The sequence below is a fragment of the Hippocampus comes genome, unplaced genomic scaffold (assembly GCF_001891065.2).
Source record: "Hippocampus comes isolate QL1 unplaced genomic scaffold, H_comes_QL1_v1.1 scaffold91, whole genome shotgun sequence".
NCBI classification, from domain to species: Eukaryota; Metazoa; Chordata; class Actinopteri; order Syngnathiformes; family Syngnathidae; genus Hippocampus; species Hippocampus comes.
In genome coordinates, this window is record NW_017805034.1 from 1,167,705 (window position 1) to 1,186,545 (window position 18,841).

An 18,841-nucleotide genomic window follows, 5' to 3' on the forward strand; every position below is an offset into this window, starting at 1 on the left:
AGCAAGACTGTGGAGATAAGCAGAGCTTTAAAAAAAAAAAAGGATAAAAGAGGCGGCAAAATGATGACGGGGAGAAAAAAAAATAGAGTGAAATGAGGAGGAAAGCTTGAGCACGGACAGCGGGGGGTTGGGGGGCAACAATGGGGGGTCCCGGGAGCCGGAAGGGCTGTGAAGGATGTGTGCGGACTGCATCAATAAGGGATGACTTGACTCAGGCTGCGCGATAGTGTTCTCGATTTCAAAACGAATGTCATCGCAATAGACGCTCAAATAGAATGGCGTGACATTTAAAATGTCGTATTCGTCTTTTGGTTCACGAATTCCTCCCCCCCCCCCCTCTCCAAAATTGATGGCGTGGCATGCATGTTTGGGAAGTGCGCGAAAAGGTGGCTTCGTATACATTTTAGCAAGCACGAGATCTGATCCAGCTTGTCATTGAATCAACATCTAAAATTGCTCATGTTCTTTTACAATTTCCAATGTCGGGCTAACGAAGTTTTACTGGAGTCGCAGTGCCCTCCCATTACTTCAATCACGGTCATGTGACCTGTTTTGGATGATTTCTTTTTCTAGTGTTGGCCTTACGATAAGATAAAACATTTTTGACACTATCACAAGTCGCTCGGTCTTTGAGGTGACATGACAAAACCGAGAACCAATGGGTGAGCTCTAAGAAAAAAAAAAAAAAAATCACGAGAACGGCAAGGTCGAAAACGCGAGTGAGTGCGGTGCAGGAAAATTTGCAGTGTGCATCTAAAAAAAAAATGTTCAAATTTTATTTTCACAATTTGAATTCAATTCAATATAAATGAGCCATTTTTTTTTTTGTCGCCCAGAAAAGCAATCCAAGCATTTAAAGATGACGACGAACTCATTTAAGATGCCTGCACAAACCGTTAACAGAGTAGTTTCTTAAAACCTCGTCATGTTTTCATTAACAGTGTGAATTAAAACGTGTTCATTTTTGTGAATTTGGCCGATTAAATCATTGCCATCCATCATATGCTAACGCTTGAAAACTTTTTTTGTTTTGATTTACCTCATCAATGAATGAAACGGTCCTTCTGTCCATTTTAAAAATCAAAAGTGGCCCTTCAACACAAAATGTTTTGCTCACTCCCGATGTATGCAAATTGTGCTAGCAGAGGACATCATTTTTTTTTTTTTTTTTTTTGGGGGGGGCGGAACACTGCTTGTCCTGTTCAGGTTTGCAGGGAGCTGGAGTCCGCAGTAGCGACACTATTTGGACAGCCAGTTGAAGGGCACACCAAACAAACACGTAAATGCTCACTAATGCACACTCTGGTTCAGCACTAATCTTTTTTTTTGAATCTGTTGCTGTATTTCCAGTTTTACCGCTGGCAAATTGAATTCCAAACTTAGAATTTGACTATAATTCCTCTGCCCTGACAAAATAAAGAAATTGAACACATCAGACATTCAAGACGCAACCCAATAGGACTGGGCGATCCCACACAATGTCTTATCCCGGATTCACTGGCGCGCAGGTGAAAACCTGCCAAACTCACTGGCAGGTGTGTAAAAACACTCGTTCAAAGACAAGAAGGATGAATCCCGGAACAGATGGTGTGAACCCCACAGAGCCCTGACCCTTGCATCATCCAAGCAGTTTGGCTAACATGAAGAGACGGAAACAAGTATGACCCAAAATCCGTAGATGAAACGAGGCTTGAAGCGAGCTTTTTTTTGTTTTTTTTATGTGGCAGCATTTGGAATCTTTTGGGGATGATGACAACAAATATATTGTGTTGCTCTGCCAAACCTTTGTTATTGCACCTCTTTAAAATATCCAAGAATTCCGTTTCACAAGTACCGTATTTTCTGCGCCTAAAAGTATTCAATTTTCTCAAAAGCCGACAGTACGTGTTATAATCCGACGCGCCTTCTATATGAGTCAGTGTTCGCATTTTCTTGGACGTCATATTTTAAATGTTCTGTAAAGTGCTTGTTTACAGCTGCAGCGGTTGCGAAAGCTCTATATAAATCAAACTGTCTTGTATTGTATTCCCTTTAGCGTAGCACCACCTAGTGGATGCATGACGAAACCGCAGCTACTATTGTAGCTTGTATTCTATGCGCCTTAAAATGCGGTGCACCCTTTTTATGAAAACTGTTTTAAAATAGGCCATTCATTGACGGTGCGGCTTATACTCCGAAGCGCCTTATTGTGCGGAAAATACGTTAAATGTAACAAGACGGGAAGGTTTTAGGTTTTTTTAAAAAATTTTTTTACCCTCAGTTCTACATAATAGCACGTGTTTGTGGAATTTGCGAACAAAAGGAACAATCTGAAAACCGTTTTATCCGAAAGTTTTTTGGCTTGTTTACGACAGCCTGGTCATCTGGTTCCCTGGGTCTGACACAAACACCAAACAGGACATTTTTTTTGTTTGTTTTTTTTGTGGAAGAACACATGTGGGGTGTGTATGGTGACACAAATGTCATTCCAGTTGAACTTACCACGCCTCAATGATCGGTGGGCTACCAAAACCAAGTAGAAAAAAAAAAAAAAAAGTTCAGTCACATGTTGACGATCACACAAACACAGGCTTAATTCATATTCAGCACAAGCTTGCGACGAAAGCCCCCCTCATAAAAAGGAATTTCATCACTTTTTTTCATTTTTATTTATTTATTTTTTTCATCTTCTAGGCTTGTGATAAAGGAAGTGCAAATGATGTGCATTTTTGTGCTATTTCCCGCATGTTTGTCACAGGCCACTGGGAGTTTCTTGGCAGTGGACTTTATCTCGGAAAAAAAAAAAAAACAACCTTAAGTGCTTAAATGTGAAGCCTGTCAGAGAGTCTTCTTTTCGGGTTTTTGTACTTGTGTTGTTGGAATTGACTTTTCATGTTTTACATACATACAAGTAAAATGAATTTTACTTTTGATTACTAGGGTTGTGTCCATATTTGTCACAACCCCCCACCCCTTACCCCCCCCCCACTGTACATTTTAAAATGTGCTTCAAATCTTGGCTTCCTCACGTGTCTTATCAGAGTTGGTTGTATATGAAGGAAAAAAAAATGTTGCCTGGCTTGTTAGAGATTTACCCCTGCGTATCCTTATGCAACATAGCCAATTAGCGACCACGGGGTGGGGTGGGGGTGGGGGTGGGGCAGTCATGAGGACAAACGTGTGAGTGACAGCTGTAATAGAAAACAATTTCCCTTGATGCGCCGTCGCAGCGGTGCATGAGGTTACAGCGATCTACTTTTTGTTCTCCGATAACAGCAGGGGGAACGTCGAAGGTTTCATACGGCCCGTCAGCCAGGGGACGGGCTGACCTCGAGCCAATTATTTTTCTTTTTTTTTTTTTTTTTCCCCCTCCGAGATGGTCAGTGGCTGCTTCCTGCTCATAACTGGGGATGGGAAGCTTCAACAATTCCACCCTTGAGAAAACATTTATTTCCAATCGCAGAATGATACACAGCGGAGTTTGAAAGCAAGGCAGTGTTTTGAACAGTTTTTCCGTACGACCGTGTCAAGCTCTGTAATCAGGTTAATGGACAGGCCCATGCCTTGATGTCAGACAGTGAGCTGTGAATTGACTTGAATGCCCCCCCCACCCTCTAGTTTGTCTTACCATTCTTAGGGGTGCGTATGGGGCTACCTAAAGCCACATGGTTATAGTTGTGTGGATGGCTACCTGCAATGACAAAAAGCAATGACAGATCTGTTCAGTGTTCATGGGGAAAAAGAATGTTCTGCATCCTACCTAATACAGATTGTTCGAAGCACGGGGATGACAATGAAAGAGATCATTCACGATAAAAGTGTCAATGTTGACATAGAAGAGGATTCTCTTCGAGACTGCATTAAAAAATGCAGGAGCAGTTTTTCTCAGTTGTTTGGTCGTGAGTGTGGAAGATCGCTTTCATTCAAAAAACATGAAGAAATCAAAGTCATGGACATAAAGGAAAGCAAGATGCTTGAATCTGTAAAAGACAAAATCCACAATTATCCTGCAAAAAAGATGAAAACGTGTTTGCGGCTGCGGTGAACCCAATCCAGGCGAAAGAAAGATTTCAAAGGATGGGGCTTGCAAAACAAGGTTTGGCTCTTCTTGACTTGCAAGACCGTAGATGTAAAATATAACAGTTAAAAAAAAAAAAAAAAAAAAAAAAAAAAAAAAAAAAAAAAAAAACAACGCAATCCAAAAGCGATGCATTTCAAGTCAAAACAAGATGGCTCAATGATTATACCACATGTGTCAAACTCACGTCCCGGGGGCCAGATCTGGCCCCCCATACCATTTGTTGTGGCCCGCCAAAGTAAGTTAAAGATGTCAATTTTCATGATGCTTGCTAAGAGCTGTACCAAAATTTCCAATTTTCATTTGTAGAAAATAAGAGCGATACTGTCAGCATTTTCTTGTTCCCAAACCCCTCATTACAATAACTTCAACAATAGGTGAATAAATCGTTATTCTTATTTATGTCATAACGGCCCCCCAAGGGAAACTGTAACTCAAATCAGGCCTGCGACAAAAATGAGTTTGACACCCCTGGATTATACAATCTGGAAGAGCATGGGGACGCTAATGAAACACAGCAAATACAAAAACTCTGTCAGGCGTACATGATATGAGAAGATCCTGGCAGCATCTTAGGATGTGGATTCTATTTACATGCATTTTTTTTTGGTATGATTTTATGAAAAAAATCTCCAATCCCACCGACCTCAATCAGCAAACATAAACTACCAGCAAAATCTTTTTTTAACCCTTTCATGCACCCTGTAACCTGATAACATGATTAGCTGTCCACTGTAGTAACCACTGTCCCCAAAAGGGTTAACATGGTAAACATGATGAAAAATAATTGCTTGACTGATCGTCTTGATTTCGAACGTGTAAGCTAATCATAATAAAAAAATAAGAATAATACAATAAAAATAGAAATAAAAAGAGGTTCTATTGAATCCCATTGATTGACTTGCAAAAAAAAAAAAAAAATGCTTTATGACATCCAGTATAGGGCTACTTCAGGCCAATGAAACACAGCAAATACAAAAACTCTGTCAGACATACATGATATGAGAAGATCCTGGCACCATATTAGGATGCGGATTCTATTTACATGCATTTTTTTTTTGTATTATTTTCGCTTTCTGAAAAAAATCTCCAATCCCACCAACCTCAATCAGCAAACATAAACTACCAGCAAAATCTTTTTTTAACCCTTTCATGCACCCTGTAACCTAACATAACGTGATGCAAAAAAAACCAAGGGCCAAATATGGTTCCTGGTTCAAGCGAGGTATAAGGGGTGTTCCGCATCTGCATATGCCGTGTCTGCGGTCATTTCCTCTCTCCCCCGGTGTTTCTCGGTGCACATGGCAACAGTATAATCAGCGCCGACACACTGCTGTGTTGCCGTGCGGGAACCGCGGTGGCTTTAATTTGCACTTGGGAGAGTAAACAACGGTTTCCCTATACATCATCCATCGGCCAACGAGGTAGAAGCGTTTGCAGTGGGCAGGGCAGAGCGCAGTCTCGGCTGGACACCGCAGTGTGGAGGCGCTTTGGAATGAAAGATGGGACCTTTAGCGAGCCCGTTGCTCGAAGAAAGTTGATGAATGACGGTTATTCTCAGCGGTGTGTAGGGACGCGTGCGTTTTTGTCATTGGGGGTTTGTATGTCTGAGCGAGAGGAAGGACGGATAGATGGCGGACCCCGTCGTAAGAGTGTTGTGCTGGCGACACTTCATTTGCTGTCTGCTGCTGTGCCTGTTTAAAAATACATTAGAGCCAACTGCTGAAACATCCATTTACATCTGTCACACAAGTGACAGAGGACAAGGGATGCCTGGCGCTCTCGTATTATGCGTTTCAATATTTGCTCCGTGTATGGAGATAGATGGCATGTGTATTAATAATGTTCCTTTTCCTCTTTTGTTTTTTTCCATCCCTTTGGAAACTTCACATTGAAGAGATTATTAAAGTTAACCGACAGGAACTGTGGAAAAGGGAGAGGCAACGGTAATTTTGTATTTTTTTTTTTTAATATTGTTGTTTTTTGGAGACACATGAAATATAAATATATCACCCTCATAATTATAAAAAAGTACCACCGTGAGTCACACCCATTGGGATGGTGTAATGATTTTTTTTTTTAACTATTGCAAATAGGTTTTGCTGTACTGCTATTTTGTCCACCTAAACAACCTTATGAACCGTATTTTCCGCACTATAAGGCACACCTAAAAGAATTCCATGTTCTTATAATTCGATGCACCTTATGTATGGATCAATAGTCAGATTTCTTGGACGCAGTATTTTAAATGTTCTTGAAAGCACTTTGTTACAGCTGCGTTTGTGAAGGCTCTATATTAATAAAGCTGTATTGTATTGTATTCCCTTTAGTGTATCTCCATCAAGTGGATGCATAATGCAACCGCAGCCACTATTGTAGCTTCAATTCTATGCGCCTTATAATGCGGTGCACCCTATAGAGAAAAACAGTTTTAAAATAGGCCATTCATTGAAGGTGGGCCTCATAGTGCGGAAAATACGATGTTTCCAATCTTTATGGAAATAAAGTATACTATAATGTTAAAATGACACCTTAGCTGACTAAATATTATTGTGTTTGGATGTCATTAGAGTTGACTGTGCCAGTGTAATTTCACTTCACACAGCCATTAAAATATCCATCTACTTTCTGAATCGCTGATATTATTGGACCAATGCAGTTGATTTTCCCCCTTTGTGTGTACTGTGACCTCTTTTGTAAAGCTTCAAATGAACACAACGGTGCCGAGTTAATAAACAGGGTCCTTTGAGAAAATTATAGACTGTGGGTGGCAATTTGCAGTTGTGCTTTTGCTGCGTTTGTTTCTAAAGCTATTGAAGCATGTGAACAAAAGGTGACATCTTAAAGAGATCAGAGAATTAAAGAATTAATTTTTATTTTGACTGGGACAGGTTATCATTCACACCGGAGTGCAGAACGGCACTTGGAGCGTTGAGTGGATCTGCAAGTCCACTGTTCTTTGTACAATGCCGTTTGTGTAGACAGCTTCATCTGGACACAGTTGTAGATTTGATTGGTCAAAATACATGTGACAAAATCAAACCTATGATATTTCTTCGTAAGACCTGTCTGCCTGTTTCCAAACATGTTCGAGCATCTTAGAAGAGAACGAACAAACATGAACACAAACCTTTGGGTGAATATGGCCAACCTCAGAACTATTTCAAATGTAAAAAAATTTACTCTGAAAATCCATCCATCCATTTTCTGATCCGCTTATCCTCACAAGGGTCGCGGGGCGTTGCTGGAGCCTATCCCAGCCGTCTTCGGGCAGTAGGCAGGGGACACCCTGAACCGGTGGCCAGCCAATCGCATGGCACACATAGATGAACATTCACACCAAGGGGCAATTTAAAGTGTTCCATTAACCTGCCATGCATGTTTTTGGAATGCGGGAGGAAACCGGAGTACCCGGAGAAAACCCACGCAGGCATGGGGAGAACATGGAAACTCCACACAGGAAATCCGGAGCCGGAATCGAACCCTGCACCTGTGCACTGTGAGGTCGACACGCTAACTAGTCGACCACCAGCCTTTTTGATTCCTAATAAAAATATGTACTGGCGATCCAGAGAAGAGCTTATCGGCGCAAAAATATGGCTCATTAAGAGTCTGAACTGTAATGCTGTAATCTCAGGTCTAATTAGATATCGTGTACAGTACTCGGGATGAGTCCTTGCATCACCCCTGACCTCTAAAAGCCATCAGGTTGCTTAACATCTCGATACATCATCACGGCATCCTTGAGCGGACGTTTTAAAATAACCTTCCCACTCGCTGTGTCAACGACCATGAAGGTTAACGAAATGGAGCTAAGCAAGAAGGTCTGGCGTCCCTCAGTGTCCCTTACTTATTGCCATCATCATTAGCTCAAACTGCTGTGGTTTAATCATATAGCTGATTAACGGTGATTGACGTGCTTTCCAGATTGTTGGGTTAAACAGGGTCCCCATCTAAATTGCTAAATGGATGTTTTCTAGCACTTCGCCTAGGTCGCAGCTGTGTGTTTTCCAACTGCGTCAGTCAAATGCAGAGGCCGGATTAAATGTAAAACCTGTCGCGTAGGGTACGGCGGTGTTCCGGTGTTTCACCGGGTAGCGTCGCCCAATGATTACCCATGCCATTTTCTTTTACGTATGACTGCTTCCCTTGCAAACCAGTTTGCATAATAGCATCCAGATGGCACACGAGTGACTCAGTAATCTGACATTTTATGCGCTATTTTGTGGCACATCTCATCCGTATACAGCACTTGGGAGGCAAACGGGGGGCCACCGTGAGCCGACAAGTAAACACCTTGGGCCTTGCGCCGAGGTTAACTAAGCATTTGCAGAATTGATTGCAATGGCATGCTTGAAGGTACTGCGGAAACCAGAACCACATTGATCTGGAAATTTGCATTCAAACAGACAGCTGGCCTTGATATCCAGACGGCTTCGTGTTGAGGTTTGTAAGGTGTGGGCGTACTGTAACGGTCTTTTGGAGGCATTGCAAAGGAAGTCCTGAAGTAATAATAATGAAAAAAAAAAAAGGTAGAGCATTTGCGTAATGGTAATCGTAGCTACAGGCGAGACCCTTTCCACACAGCACACTCAATACAAGGAGAGTTGTGATTTTTTTTTTTCCAAAAATAGAAGTGTGTGTATGTGTAGAGAGAGAGAGAGATATGCACTGGATTTTCCGCACTATAAGGCACACATGAAAGTATCATTGTTTTTCAAAAGCAGACAGTGCGTCCTATAATCCGATGCGCCTTCCATATGGATCAATATTCTGATTTCTTCGACGTAGCATTTTAAATTTTCTGTAAAGTGCTTTGTCACAGCTGCAGCGGTTGTGAAGGCTCGAGATCAATAAAGCTGTATTGTATTGTATTCTCTTTAGCCTAGCTCCATCTCGTGGATGCATCACGCAACCGCAGCCACTGTCGCAGCTTTTATGTGCCTTTATAATGTGGTGCGCCCTATGTATGAAAACAGTTTTCATATAGGCCATTGATTGAAGGTGTGCTTTATACGCCAAAGTGCCTTGTATTGCGGAAAATACGGTGTGTACATATATATATATATATATATATATATATATATATATATATATATCTCCCCTTATGTCTTCCTCCAGCGTCTACTTGTATCCAAGTTTCAGTCCCTTCTTGTAAGGCCCACCCGCTTCCTCAGTTCACCGTAAGCTCCACCCTCTTCATCTCTGTTCCAACAAATCACTCCCTGGCCTCCCCTTAAGTTGAGTTACTTTTCCCTCTTTGTATTCAGTTCTTTTTATCTTATTGGATTTGTGACCTTTTGTCAAGCTTCCTCATCTTCCCTGACTGACAGTTTTATTTTTTATTCAGTTTTGCCTGTCAGGTGTATTTTTTTGTTTTGTTTTTTTTGGGTTTTTTTTTGCAGTTGAAGTTGTTTCAAGATATATTTGAAATGCAATAGTTTCCGCAAAGTAGAAAGGTTTTCTGTCAAAGGTGGGGTCCGTCATCGTGACGGAATGCGGTTTCTTGCACTTGCACTGCGAGACAGCCTGTCTTTGGATGCGTTTGTGTACGCAGTAGACAATGTAGCGAGTTGAAAAGGTGGTTTTAGAGATGGAGTTTCATGCACACCTAGTTTGAAATGCCACAATCCATTGTTGACGTCGATAAAATTCAGAAATTACCAGACTCGGCTCATAACTGAATAGGGTTTTTTTTCAATGCAGCGGACACATTGATTAGTGGTAAAGCTTAAGCTTACTGGCGGCCTTTCCTGTAAATCTCCATACAGTATGCATTGTGCAATGTCGTGATTATTTACACCGCAAGCTGTCATTTAAATATTTAGTATTGTCGCGGTCTAAGTCTTGTGCGCCAGATTTGAATATGGATGAAGTTCTTACGCTTCTTTCCAAATGTAGGCCATGTACAATTGTCAAAACGATGAGGATGACGAGAGGCGCAACGCAATGAAAAGTCCAAAGGCTTACTCTCTCCGTAAAAACGGCAATGGAGAAATGGGAGCTAGGGTAGGTAAAAAAAATAAAAATAACATCTCCTGAAAGAAATACAAAAGCAGAACACACACCTCTCCTGGGGCTAAACTGTTAAAAGAAAACTGTGAAGCACAGTATTAGTGTTTGGTGCAAGCGGAATATGGCGGAGCGCTCGGATATAACGAGACAAAAAGGCAACTGTGGGCCAGTGACCAAAGTGCAGCCTTTCAATCCTTCATTCCTCAGCACTCATCACAGATCTCTCAGAGTCAACTCTCGACAGCGCTCCCTTCCCAACATGGCTCTCCAGAACCCACGGAACCCCCCTGCCATCCCATTAGCTCTGCCAAGTGGAGCTGTTGGATTTCCGAACAGCCCAGAGAAGGTCGAGCTTTTATTGAGCTTTTCCCGTGTGCGCGTCTACGTGCGCGCGTGACTCTGCATGTCCGCGCGCGCCCGTTTAAAGTGTGTTCGGTGTGAATGCGGTTGTCTGTGTCCCACTGCTTCTGTTGACAGCCCAGTGACACTTGCGCGCCCATGGCCTCCTCTCGCAGCAAAGGAAAGGGAAACCACCAAGGGCTTGACATTTAACAACTGACAAAGACTGTTCACATTTTACCGCAGAATGCTAACTACCATAATAGCCTCAGTTTGAGGGAAGTGGAGGGTGGGGGGGGGGGGCGCCAAAGCTTTAGGCCCCTGGGCAGTAGCAGCTTGAGCCTCCTGATTGATATCCCGAGCAGCGCCCATTGATCGTCTGTGGATATAAAAGTATTTCCAGATGGTTCTGCTTCTCGGTTTATCGAAATTTCATATCTACTAATGAGAGAGGGGAAAAAAAAAAAAGCAATGAACAGACATTCCAAATGAGCCCAACAGCTATTCGACTCGGATATCATTCCGCATTCAGAAGTGCATTCTGCAATGAGCTCCGAATTGCGGTGCCCTCACAGCCTTTCCGAGTGCAATGCAATCCCACTTCGGCCTCTTTCTGTGCCCATTTCCAATAAGTAATGCCCTTTACCTCATAACTCACAATCACCCCCAAGACACTGCAGGCCAAGTGGTTACTTGACTTCGCCATGCCTCTCCATCTCGAGAAACGCACTCTGATCATCTCAGCAGGGGATGGGCAAGGGCAAGAGGTTGAAGTGGACCTCATAGCGGTTCATTTTGAAACGTGATTCGCGGTGAACCCACGCGGTCGAGTATGACCCTGCGCATTACAAGGCAATAAGAGATCCATTTTTATTGAAGCTGAGCTCGCCGATGTTCCTACAGCGCCAACACATTTTCGCTCTCTTCCGACACATCAAAGCCAAAGCGGCGCACTTTTTTGGACAAGTAATAATCAAACAGTGTGACACTGTGATATTGCCATTCGATGTGCCATCGAAGAATTCATGTTTCTATGTAGACCTGCACTATAAGGCACTTAGGAATATAAGGCGCACCTTCAATGAGTGGCCTGTATTAAAACTGTTTTCACATACAGTATAGGGCGCACTGCATTCTAAGGCGCATAGAAGTTTCTATAGTGGCTGCGGTTGCGCTATTCATCCACTAGATGGTGCCACGCTGAAGGGAATACAATACAATAGAATACTGTTCAGCTTTATTTCGATAGAGGCTTCACAACCGCTGCAGCTGTAACAAAGTCATTCGAACTGGTCGCAAACAGAGACATGAAACGTGTTAATACAAATGGCATTATAAAATAATCAATTAAAGATGAAAGTTATGAAGAAAATTGATTCGACAAAAAGACACACGAAGCTCGTGGGCTCACATCCACAAGGGGCTAAAAAATATAAGTCTTGCTTGTCTCCTTCCTTCGTTTAGTCAGTCATTAACTCCGCTTTTAGTATTTTCTTCATTTCGTTTTGGCTGCGCAGAGCTCACAAAGTCGTCTATTTGTGTGTTGGCGAATATGCATGTCAATTAGTGTCGGGCGGAACCCCTTTTAGGTTGCAATTGGTTCCTGCGAATAATCACCACTAGATGGCATCGGAACACTCACATGGAAACAACTCAATGGGGAATATAAAAAGACTAATTTCATACAGAAGCCGCATCGGATTATAGGGCGCACTGTCGGCTTTTGAGAAAATCGAATGCTTTTAGGTGCGCCCTTATAGTGCGGAAAATGGGGTATAAGTGTATATAGCAGACTGTATATTGAGAAGCAAGTGATTTCTTCCAGCAGTTGATTGACATACCAACAGACTCCATTTGCAGACTGTTGAGAAGCAGACTTCCTTTGACTGGAGGCGAGGAAGAGCTAGAGGAGGGTCCGCATATCGTGAGCAAGGATAAGCACAGATTTATCTGATGTCTTCTTCAAATAAAAGAAGTAACATCATCAAAACTGCCTTTATCCATGCCTTCATAGAACCAGACCTCCTCTCCACCGAGACGCACAGTTGAGCGCGCGCCGTCGCGCTTAGGACGTTCGTTTCAAGTTGACGACACAGAAAATACTCCAGTTTAAGCAGATCAAAAAAAACATACAGTTCACATGTTTGCGTACAGAGACGTGAAAGGGGAACAGTTGGGTTTGAATGCACAATAGGATGAAAAAAAAATAAATAAAAGAACAATTTAGGTCAGCTGCAACAAACATCAAGAGGTACAATCCATTATTAGTATTTCATATCTCTGTGTTTTGCTGGGATTCTGCTTAATTAGGACCAAATAGCTCGGGCACAAAGGCGGCATGAATCACAAACAAAGTATGGCAGTGGTATTCATCACATTTGTTTTTTTTTCCAAGGCTAGCCCGCATCGGTAGGTCACCGATCGAAACAGAATCTGATTGGGGTGTAGCGGTACATAATGAATACGTATTTCAGACCAACATTGTTTGTATGCACAATCACGTGCAAAGTAATGGCAGGAAATACAATTTCATCCAAATATTTATGGACCACTATTTTTGGAATTTTTTTAAACACAAGATGGCTGACGAAACGTCAAGGTGGACTTGGAAAAAAAAAAGGGGTTGAATTTACTCAATTTGATTTCGTCAAGCGGCTGCGCAAACTAAAATCACCTGCATTCTGATATTTTTTTTTTTTCAGGAGATTATATATCTTCTGAAAAAAAAAAAAATTAAATCCAGATGATTCGAATGTGGGCAGCCACTTGACAAAATAAAATTGAGTAAATTCAACACACAGGTTGTTCTCATACACAACAAATTGATCGATTGCTAGTTTTGAAATCAGTCAACTGTAATAGTTCGATTATTGTTCGGGAGTGTAAACAGGGTAACAAAATTATTGCAGAATATCTACGTTATTTATGACATATGACAGTTTGACATTGAGGTCCAGATTTTAGCAATGATCATGGAAGTCGACGTGCCTGATTTGCTTCCGGGGGCCACATAAAATGACCTGGCGGGCCGGATCTGGGCCCCGAGCCTTGAGTTTGACACCAGTGATCTATGCATTGATGCTTTTAAAAATGATGTCAAGTGACTTGAAATTGTACTGTTACCGAAAGGTTTTACGACAGCAATTTCGCTCTGAAATTTAATTCCTCGAAATCTGAACAGCGGCCAGCGTCCCAGAATGAAGAAGCTTTAAGTAGATGCATTTGAAATGCAGCTAGCTTTTTTTTGACCAGTTATAACTCTGGACTGAATTTCCTCAACCCTTGGTTGTATCGTGACGATAAATTCACATATCGCCATTGGCGTTCAGATGTAAGAAAGATTGATCGGTTCCGTCTTGAACTATGTTGGTGTGAATGGACCGTTGAAGGGTTTCGAATTGGAGTTTATGTACGGCTACACCCCGAGAACAAGAGCACAGGGACAAAGCTACACACTGGTTCATCTTCGAGACACGGACAACAGAACTCGGAAGACAGGTTCGTGGCAATGCACTGGAATTTACACAGCAGGTATAAGATGCCTCGAAGCACTTTCAAAATATTCAATCCCAAATTCAGGTGATGGATTTTAATCTGAAATACTTTTTGACTCGAGTCAAGAAAAATGTAAACAGGAAGTGATTAGAGGCAACTTTGACCGTGTAACGAAGAACAGCCATCCCTACCATGGTGACTCTGGGAGCGGACGGGCCAATGTTTTTCTCCTAGAAAACACAACCAAGCGGTTATCTATTAGACGATTCGGTTTTGGATGAGATCAAAACATGACAATGACAGTAACAACAAAATATTGAACGGCGAGTATTTAGCTTGAAGAAGAGAGTCAGGGTTGAAGAACAAAACTTCAAAATTGCAAAACTGTAAAAGAATAATTGTTGACATTGAACAAGAAAAAAAAAATGCATCAATCAACAGTAACTTAAAAAAAAATTTTAAAAAATCAAATTTCCCAAACCTGCCTTTCCAAGTTTTACGAAATTTTGCCGAAATATTTCTGCCTTTCTGTAAACCTAGTTACACATCAAGTACATGTCAGAAGATGTCAAAATCGCATTTTGATGTTGCTGTAACATTTTTGTTTTGACGCCACTTGACATCATGACGCGCGGGATCAGCCATCTTCATCCACGAAACGAAAAGCTCGCGCACTTTTGCTTGCTAGCTCGTTTCGCTGCCAACGCGTCCAACCTCCCGACCAAACAAACGCACACGCTCACCGAAAATTTAAAAGGAGGAACAGTGCCACACGTCTGTGCTTACAGACACAACAGTACAGTACTTTGATCCATCCATCACGTTTTTCATCACACCTTCCTCCCGTCGCACACGGAGATGGTGGGATGGGGGGACACCGGGGTCCGAACACTCCGCACGCCGGTGTTGACCTCAAACCCACGGACCAAATAAACGGCTATATTCACGATAAGGAGAGGTAGGAGCGTTGAGAAATGGAAAGCGGCGCCGCAAATAGGCTGATTAGCATGAATTTCCGATTTTCCACATGAGTGGACTGATAAGAGTGGGAGGTTTATGGAAACATTCAAACGGCACGTGTCAGCATTTCAATCCAAAAAAAGGACACAATGGATCGGGACACGGCAAGACTGCACTGGAGCGCAACGACGCAGCTTCTCTCCCTCCAATTTAGAAACACGCCTCTCCTCAATAACATCTCATTGCAGTTACAACCACATAGGAATCATAAAAAGAGAGTAAGGCGTGTCCATGAAGAGAAAATAAATAACATCGCGAGGAACACCGTTTGTCCGTCAATCTATAGTTTGATGTGAATAGCATGTTGAACTCCAAAATCATCATCGATAATTCTTTCTCGTCTCTCGCGACAACTCTCTTTTTCAGTTCCTCTTGTCCGTGTTTAGTGTAGTACACGCCATGTCACCAAACGTCACAGTGACGACTTGTCGCCGTCTTACAAGGCCGACGAGCTGATCTGTGATGTTAATTAGACGACATGCCTTGGTTCAGTGTGTCCCTATGGTCTTTTTTTTTTTTTTTTTTGTATATTTAATGTAATTTTTTTTTTGGCTAGGCCAGTTTCATGAGTTATTTTTTTTTAAACCCCACTTTAAAAGCAATGTCTTATTTTTATTTGGTAATTTTCATTTCATTTTTACTCATTACTTTTTTTAAGATTAATATTCCAACAAGTTTTGCTTCTATGTGTTTCACGCACTGTTCATTTACTGCTCGTTGATGATCTGCTACGTGCTATGAAATACGCTTATATAATACACCCCCTTAAGTTGTACAGTTTGAATTTCAAATAGGTCTCACCATGGGTCACATTATCGGAGTTTATTCTGATAAATTCATTTTTATTTCAGATTTCTTGCTTTCACCCTGATTTGCTTTCTTCTTTGTCATGACCAAAGGCAAAGATACTGTCGCTTCAAAATCCAACCAAATATGGCTTCCTGGAATCAATTGCCTTCAAACAACAACAGAGTGCCTCTCCACTCCAGACGTCATCCGAATGCATTTCTTAAAAAAGATATAACAGTTTACTCAGACGTTTTGCACACTATCGCTCACAACAATTCCAAAAAAACGTAATACAGGGATGGTTGCTGTTACATTAACCCTTTCATGCACCTTGTAACCTGATAACATGATATGCTGTCCACTGTAGTAACCGCTGTCCCTCAAAGGGTGAGTACATATTTTACGTGGAAAATGGATAATCTAAACATTTGCTCCATATCAGTGTGATGCTATCATTTGATAAGTCCAAAGTGTGTTTTTTTTTTGTTGGTTTTTTTTTTTCAGTTTAATTTAGCTTAATGATTTTAATGTGGCAATGAGTTGTTATAATTGCGCACTGATTAGTGTCTGCAAGTAATTACAAACTGTAGTTCCAATACCGGAATAAATCTGCTGCTGGATCACAGCCAAGTATCAATCAATGCCTTTAAAATGATCACATGAATGAAATGAATCATGTAAGGCAAGAGTGACAAGGATAAAGTATTGATCGTTGCAACGTGTCTCCCCCCAGAAGAGACGTTTCCTTTCCCTGCATTCTTTGCTTGCCGTGTTCAATGTTTTTGGCTTTTTGAAAGTGAACAAAAGGGGCGAGGAATTCCTGCAGGATGGGATATGATGTACAAAGTCAAATATGCCAAGTTGAAGCACAATATGTGGCTTGCTGATCCACCTTGTGTCTTTTACGCGCTATTTTGTCATATCTGAGTATTCAACAGCGATGGGAATTTTGACTCTTTTTTTTTTTTTTTTTCGTTTCGGCTCGACTGTCAATCGGTCCCTCAACGTTTCTGCTGCTTCAATTATTTTCTTTCTTCGTTATCCATAAGATTATCAGCGCCACTCTCAGATGCAGCATTTAAAGGGTAAGAAAGCAGCCGTTCCCATCGGCGGCGAAACGAATCTGCTGTGTTCACGCCCAAAGTGGCGCAAAGCTCCCTTTTTGAACTTTTTCAACACAGCCTAGTCTCCCTCAAATGTTCACGTTTGATTTCCTCTTTTTATTGTATTTTTTTTGACGCTTGTTTTTTTCACCTTGGTTGCATGCAGTCTCTCACGATGCAGCACCCTCCCTCGCTCCATTTTGTGGGCTCCGAGTGCCTCGTGTCTGTAACCTCCCCCCTGATCTTCTGCTTTGCGTGGACTCACGACTTCACCAATCGTGCGAGGCTTAAAAAAAAAAAAAAAAAAAAAAAAAAAAAAAAAAAAAAAAAAAAAAAAAAAAAAAAAAAAAAAAAAAAAAAAAAAAAAAAAAAAAAAAAAATCGGCTCCCAACCAGGAACCTGCTCCTGCCTTTCAGATCCTTCGCGACCGACGCCACCCTTTTATTAACAGTAGACCAAGAATTTCCTCTTATCTCAGTACCACGTCGTGTATTTTGCAACGCGTGTGTTGTTTCAGCAAATAGTTTCTTCTTACTGAGGCGTGCTTTGCAGGAAGATTTTGCATTTTACTCTCGCACCGCCAGAAACAAACAATCCTCTCATTTCTACAAGGCCTTCCACGTAAAGCAGTCATTTATTTTGACGTGTAATTTTCCAGAAAGCCAGAGCGGAGAGATAAATTCCAAAGGTGACTGCGGAGGGATGAAATTCATAAAATTCCGACTTCTGAGGCCGGGTTACAAATGGGACACATTTTGTCGGAGGCTGCACTGTAAACAACACTGGTCGTGCTCCTTAATTGGAACAGCGCTCTGTCACAGCCATCTTCACATACAGAGACACCCCATCGCTGCACAGCAAACAAGGGATAGACGACCGTAAGAGCGGCAAATGGAGTGAACCCTCCCGCCCTCCCCGCAACGCAAACCTTTTGTCACTCAAAACAGAAAACATGAGCTCGGAAACTCAACTCGGGGGGCATATCTGGACCGCTACCTCATTTTATGTGGCCCGCGAAAGCAAATTAAGCATGTCAAGTTCCACGATGCTTGCTAAAGTCTGAACCAAAGTTTTTAAATTGTCATATATAATCCACAATAACAGTCATTATTCTTGATTTCTGATTTTAAAACTAGTTACTCATCAATTTGTTGTGTGCTGTGTATGTAATATGTGGAGGTGATTAAACATTTACAGTATATGGTTTCCCAAAATTCATAACGGCCCTCCAAGTCAAACCGTAAATACAATGTGGCCCGCGACAAAAATTAGTTTGACACCCCTGCCCTCGAAGACAATTTCTATCACCCCCAGGTTTTTGATTTCTTTTAATCAACACCTCACTGAGCAAAGATTCGCCAGCGTTGTCTGCTTCGCTAATCACGGTGACATTAGCATATTAGCAAATCAACCGGCGTGACAAAGTGAATCCTTCTGTACCTGTGGTAAAACACTGGATGTAAAACTCAAATGTGTGATTTGTTTCACATCCCCAACACCGAGATACACACACACACACACACACCATTGCTCCCCTGCGGGGTGTATTGGATTGCTATCAGTCCCTGAGAAAGCGGCTTACATAACCACGCTGCCAGCAGCACCATCCCACGTCGGCCTCTATATTAGATGATAACATGGCTTTTTGACAATGGTGCTTCTCACTTGCAGTTTATGAGGGCGAGGACACTCATGAGCTTGCGCGCGAGAGAGTAAATGAGGCTATTTTTCCAGTAAAATATGTGAAAATCGATGTCGTGGAATGAAGATAAATGACGGTGGAAATTGTTTAGTCAATGTTCGTGAAACGTTGGTAAAGCAGCATGTTACATATTTGCGCTGATTGGGTTCAGCAGTTGGCATTGTTGAGCATGAAAGCCAATTGTGATGCAATTAACAAAGCCAGAGTACAAAAGTTCCTTTTTTTGTTGTTTTTTTTTTCTTCTTGCAAGAAGAAAAGCGTACTTCATTAACGCTTCATCGCAAAGAGCGATCCTCCAAGCGCAGTTAGAGCAGCGTACAC

At 41.8% G+C, this 18,841-nt stretch overlaps 1 protein-coding gene across 3 annotated transcripts in view; it reads right to left on the minus strand.

The window, feature by feature from the left end:
* Positions 1 to 18,841, minus strand: part of LOC109512092 (protein shisa-6 homolog) — a 76,724-nt gene that overhangs the window by 13,655 nt on the left and 44,228 nt on the right. For 2 of the 3 annotated variants that reach the window (XM_019863593.1, XM_019863592.1), the window contains exons 5-7: positions 14,098 to 14,136; positions 3,608 to 3,670; positions 2,482 to 2,502 (exon numbers count right to left, since the gene is read on the minus strand). In XM_019863593.1, coding sequence (XP_019719152.1) covers positions 2,482 to 2,502; positions 3,608 to 3,670; positions 14,098 to 14,136 — 123 coding nt within the window. The remainder of the gene's footprint in view (positions 1 to 2,481; positions 2,503 to 3,607; positions 3,671 to 14,097; positions 14,137 to 18,841) is intronic. The other variant, XM_019863594.1, reaches the window with a different exon arrangement.